This window comes from Cornus florida, unplaced genomic scaffold (genome assembly GCF_030987335.1).
Source record: "Cornus florida cultivar Cherokee Brave unplaced genomic scaffold, ASM3098733v1 CherokeeBrave_3.0.0_Hap2_Chr04, whole genome shotgun sequence".
NCBI lineage: Eukaryota > Viridiplantae > Streptophyta > Magnoliopsida > Cornales > Cornaceae > Cornus > Cornus florida.
The window spans coordinates 106704876-106710957 of NW_026775574.1; the positions used below are offsets into that span (position 1 = coordinate 106704876).

General features: G+C 34.6%; 1 protein-coding gene across 3 annotated transcripts; it reads left to right on the forward strand.

Annotated features, from left to right (window-relative positions):
• Positions 1-278: 278 nt before the first annotated feature.
• On the forward strand, positions 279-4949 carry LOC132304548 (DDRGK domain-containing protein 1). Of its 3 annotated transcripts, none has more exons than XM_059802285.1 (10): positions 279-438; positions 711-864; positions 1243-1342; positions 2224-2330; positions 2780-2881; positions 2957-3118; positions 3427-3483; positions 3790-3826; positions 4274-4485; positions 4640-4949. In XM_059802285.1, exons 2-9 carry the CDS (start codon positions 739-741, stop codon positions 4477-4479), a joined length of 897 nt encoding a protein of 298 aa, XP_059658268.1. In that variant the 5' UTR covers positions 279-438; positions 711-738; the 3' UTR covers positions 4480-4485; positions 4640-4949. The 3 variants fall into 3 exon arrangements, with proteins under 3 accessions (XP_059658268.1, XP_059658270.1, XP_059658269.1); XM_059802287.1 differs by having other exon boundaries at positions 4707-4949; XM_059802286.1 differs by having other exon boundaries at positions 297-438; positions 708-864.
• Positions 4950-6082: the final 1133 nt, after the last annotated feature.

Below are 6082 nucleotides of genomic sequence, written 5' to 3' on the forward strand. Positions count from 1 at the left end.
ATATTTATGTCAAGTTTATTTATTTTTTTTTTGAAGGGTAAATGTTAGTTAAGGAGTTTGTTGGTGCTCAGTCTCGAACCCATACATTCCAAGAGTCAGCAGGAGGCATCTACCAGCTAGGCTAAAAGACTTTAACCATGTTTATTTATTTTGTGCACATAGTTTTTGAGTTAATTTCTAACAAATCGTAAATGCACAATTATTGGTTAGTAAGTTATGAGAATTTTTTAGTTTGTTAAGTTTGATAAATTAAAAAATCATAACTATATGCATCCCTTTAGAAAAAAAAAATTCTATAGGTCCGTACAACCCATCGTATTTAGCCTGAAGTCCGTCCAGCCCGAACGCATCAATTGCATTTGCATCCTAGTACACAATAAGACTTGGCTGATTTTCTTCTAATTTCCGGTGTTGAACTCTCGCATCTTCCTAAGGAAGGTAAATTTCATCAATTTTCTTCTTTGGAAATAGAACATAGTAATTAGAAATTACATATTAAAATCCCAATTCTGTTTAATTTTATCAACAGATAGAAGATTTCGAGCATCAAACCCTAGTGTTATTTACTGATTCATTCTTTTTCTTTTATCATCCCTAGCTTTAAACTTGAATTAATATGTTGATTTTCGATTTTAAGAGATGATCAAAGTGTCGAAAGTCACCGTTTGTCAATGTTATAATCTACATTTCTGCACTCTATATTTTAGCAGACGGTTCAAAGCATCCAAAGATCAAATCATGGAAGATATAATTGCGGCACTTCTTTGTATGCTTCTTCTTGTAGCCCTAATTCCCCTTTATCTGTGGAAACGGCGTCAGGTTTCTCGATCCCCCGATGAACATGAACATGAAGAAGCAGCTCAGGTCTGATTTCCTGTTTCCTTATTGGATTTTTTTTTTCCTTTCCCCATCAGAATAATAGGTTCTTAATTTATTATAAATAAAGATTGGGTATGCAGAGCTGATAATTTTTTGTTTTGATTTTAGAAAAAACTTTAGGTTATATTAATTGTATATATGATGCAATGTATCTAGTGGGATGCAAAATATTGTTAAAATCTTGTTTTTGATATTTTAATAATTTTAGTTTATTAATTTTATATATATGAGGCAAAGTATGTATGCAGAACTGATATTTTTTTGGTATTCAGATTGTAAACAAGTTTAGTTTATTATTTGTATCTACAAGGTACAGTTTCTTTACCTCTTCTGATGTCTGTTACTACGTCGAACAACTAGCAGGTTAGGCAGAGGGACACAGTCGTACGGGCCACTGGTGCTCGTCGGATGCGAAGAAGACCAGCTTCTGGTGCCAGCACATCTTCAGCCCCAGTAGTAGAAGGTTGGTGGTGTGCTACTTTTCCTTTCTTTTATGCGTTCCTCCTTAAAATGATGAAATAATTGGCTCTTCCGTTTCAGTCCAGATAAGTGTACTCACCTTTGCCATCAAAGGAAATCTTATTCATCGTTTCATCTTATTAGTTATAGTTACCTGAATGGTTGTTGTTATTGTTTGATTCGTTAGTTATTGTATATGTCATTTGGACTCTTTGGATTGAGTGAGCTGGCAACTCTATAAAGCAAGGAAGTAGAGATTTTTAGTTTAGTTTTTAATGTTTTATGATTATAAATGTTCAGATTTTGAATATGTTAAAGGTAGTAGTAGTACTGGCTATAGAGCCAGCTATCAACCTATCTTCAAACTGTTGCAACATCATGTATATTACATGTTTGTTCATGAAGGGCTTCTGCAGGGATTTAATCTATGGGTTACATTGCTGAGGGGTTTAAGTAAATTTTCCCCCCTTTTTTACCTCCTTTCTCATTTTCCTTTCTTTTGGTGTGAGTGAGAGAAGAGGGGGAGTACCCTCTTACCAAGTAACTAGCATCAAATGAAGAAAAAATATTGTCAACCACGAGGAGAATAAGAACTTTCAAAAGGTTTTCATCAATATTCAACCTTAATTTTCTTGAAGGTATTATTGCCTCTATGATTCCTTATGGTATGTTTAATATTATTGTATTGGGACTTGTGAATGCTCTATTTTTTAAAAATATGTAAATATTATAACACATAAGAACTCTCTTGGACCTCAGGATTTGCATATGAGTTAGAATGCATTAAATAATCAATCCCTTAAGTACTATGTAATTGGAGGCTGACACGTGGGTAGTGAAAGTTTTTTTTTTTTTTTATTTAAATAATAATAAATTTTGGTGCAGAAGTTGTTGATGGAAGTGATGACGAAGCTGCTGGAGATGAGTATTATAATGCTAAAGCATCAAAGAAGAGAGAAAAGAAACGGCAAGAGCGTGAAGCTCAACGACAGGTGTTGGGGCATCTCTTATTATACTTTCTTCGTCTTTATTTTATGTTTTATAAATTTTTCAACTCATTTTTAATTTTCCAATTTAAAAGAAAAAAATGTATCTCGTTTCTAGGTATTATGTGGGAATGAATTAGATCAAGTTTTATGCTACTTATAACTGTAGACTTTTAGTTGAACATCTGTTCACATCATTAAGAATTCGAACAAAAAAAACTATTCAGTCTAACTCAATTTTTCAGTTGAATACAATTCTCATAATTAAGAATTCTATATAAGATTTATTTAAAATACAATAATTCACATTTCAGAAAATGTCAATCATTGCTATTGATGTTTGTAGTAATCCTTGGCTTTTTTACTTTGATGTTGTATCTTTTCTTTTCTTTTTCCCTCTCTTTTTGGAGCATCAATAGTTTTATGATCTAAATTTCACATGGTTGATTTTCAAGGCTGAAGAAGCAGGACGTGAATCAAGGCAAACAAAACAAGACCGCTATTCAGAAATGCGGCAGAGAAAGGATGAGGAGCGTGAAGCACAAGAGCGTAAGCTGGTTGGTTGATCTTCTGCACTTTGTGGGTTACAGTGTTGGATTCCTTGTTGATGAAATTGGACATTATTTATTCAGGAAGAAGAAATCAAAGCCCAAAAGGCCAAGGAGGAGGAAGTAGCTGCGTTAGAGTTTGAAAAATGGAAAGGTGCATTTTCAGTTGATGCTGAAGGTACCACAGAAAATGAAGTTCAAGATGGCAGTCAGGGCATGCTTTTTGATTTTGTGGAATACATTAAGGTAATTTTAAGACTGGTCTTGGTAAGCAGCACCTCCCCCCCACCCACCACCACCACCACCACCACCACCACACCCACACACACCCCACATATGTATGTTGGCACTTCTACTTTTCTTCTCATTACAGTTCTATTTATTGTGGTACATGAAGTACGCCAGCATGACAGAAAATATAGGAAAGAATTTTAGGAGTTCTTTTACTGGTCTATGGACAAGGAAGCATAGATATGTCAATATGTCATCATTTGATAATGAAGCTTACAAAGTAAAGATGGTTGTGGGCTGATTTCGTATATATGATCTTTCAGAAACACAAATGTGTCCCCTTGGAAGATCTTGCTGCAGAGTTCAAGTTACGCACTCAGGTACTTCAAGTACATTTTTCCACCCTTCTTCCTTTCATCCCTGTAGCCATAGCACTCGACAAGGTTTTTGATTGGTTGTTAAATTAAGTACTGCGATTTTCATTTTTGTTAAACAATAAAGGAACGGAATATAGCTCAGTTGCAATTCTTTAATATATATTTATGCCTACATGCGTGGGCATATGTTTATGGAAGTCTTCGGAATCTCCTATCCTTGTTTGTGATGGTACCACGATGTTATAATTTTATGCGGTGTGCACTTCTTAACACTTCCTAACTATACCATGCAACTTTGGGCAAATGCAGGACTGCATCAATCGGATAACCTCGCTAGAAGATATGGGTATGATATGTGACATTTTCGTTGATTTGCATTGAACTCTTTGTTTCTATCAATCAGGTGCTTGTATCAACTACTTTGGCTCAACATACTCTATGACTTCAGCCCATGAAAACTTGTCCCTGGTCAAAACCCGATGCACTATCTGCTCTAAGTTATGTCAATTAACGCTCTATATCTTATAATTAAATTGGAAGTTATTTCAGATTTGTCTGCATGGATGCCCATGTTTCGACTATATTTCTAGCCTTTTTGCTGTTCCTTATTTCAGCTTTTCTTGCCACATTTATATGTTAATTGTTTCATACACATACGCTTCAATATGTGGTCTGTTTTCTGCTATTTTGTGTGTGTTTCCATTTTTATTTTTTTTCCTTGTCAATTTCTGCTTTTTGTTTCCAGGGTCGTCTTGTTTTCTGCCATTGTCTAAATAATTGTTGTTTTTATTAGGGCGGCTGTCTGGTGTCATGGATGATAGAGGGAAATACATATACATCTCACAGGAAGAAATGAAAGCTGTTGCTGACTATATAAAACGTCAGGGGAGAGTTAGCATCTCACACCTAGCTAGTCAGTCCAATCAGTTCATAGATTTGGAGCCAAAAGCCCAGTTTGTCGAGGAAATCAGCAACACTGAGGATATTACTGTTGCTTGACTCAATGTACGTAATTCACTTTCTGTTAGATAGTTGAAGAGAATTAACCTAATTGTATAATACAAACTAGAGATAAAATTGAATCTGATTTGTCTATTATATGACTTTAGAAGATGAAATTAACAAGTAAAGGACTGAGATGCTCTTTTTATATTTGCAGGTAGAGAAATCCCAGTAAATTAGTTTTTAGTCAGGTGAAAAGTTTTTAACTCTTCAACTTTTTGTAGTTTTTGCTTCGTTGGATTGAAGAAAGTGTTCCCAAGGCCGCCTGCATCACTCATCTTTTGAGCTTGTTCAGCTGAGCCGTGTTTGGTTCACATGGATAAAAATGTCATGGAAAAGGTTGTACACAGTAGTCATTGTACTTGGATTGCCAACTTAGTAGATGCTGAATTACTTGGGTATAGAGGCAGGCATCAACCTCACTGTTATATGAGCTTTCATCCAATTGAATAAGTTTTATAGTCTTATTGCTTCTCCTAAGCATTATTGAAAATTAGCACTTCTGTAGTTATGATGTTTCTCTGAAATTGTCATTTGCAAGTCACCTAATTGATAGGATTGATCAGCAATTGGAATGACAGCTGGTATTATTTTACATGTTTAAATAGCATAAATATACTACAGCAAAAGCAAGCAAGCGTGGGTAACAAGACAGCATTATTGGCTTCCATGTTTTGCATTGCCTTTTCCGTCCATCTGTATAATTTTTTTAATTTTCCATTGTGCACAAAGGTGTGAAGAAATCAAAATACAATGTACTGATTTTGTGGTTTGAAACTAGATCTCCCTTTGTTTTGACCTAAAACATCATCCAGGGCCCCGATTATTTTGACCTAAAACATTTGCCCCAAAATATATTTTTCATTATTTCGATGTTTGGTTCTACACAAAATCAAGAAAACCATTTTACTCATTGCACTCTCTTAGAGCTTCTAAAGTCGGCTTTAGCAGTCTTTGAGTTCAAAATGAGGCGATATATAAGGAATCCAGCTCGACATGGACATAGTAGAACAGTAGAAGAAAAACAAAGAAAAATTAAAAAAGAGAGGCAATCATACATAATTTTATGTGGTTCGACATTAACGTGATTCACCAAGGATCATACCAATTTACCTTACACAAAAGTGAAAGGAGTATAATAAAATACTAGATCTCATGAAGCGGGACCCAAAAAAAAATCAAAATACACCCTCCCAAAAACAAGGGACCAAAATAGATGTCATAAATATATATGACCTAAAAAAAGAAAATGAACCAAAAAAAGAGTTAGAATTATCGTTATAAATTATCTTTCTGACAAGACCTCCCAAAAAAATGTTATTTATTTCTTACAAGCCCTGCGTTGAATAATTATCTTAATCATAATTAGGCAAAAGTGTAAAAAAATTTCTGAACTATTCACTTTGTTGCAAATACCTCCTGAACTAGGAAAGATTGCAAAAAGGACCTGAGATTCATCGGATCAACTTTTCCGGCATATGTTGATTTGAAATGACCGAAATAACCTTATTTATTACATTATATAAAAATAATAAAAAAAAAAAAAAACCTAAGTACTAACTACCCCCCCCCCCCCCCCCCCCCCCCCCAACTTAAGTTG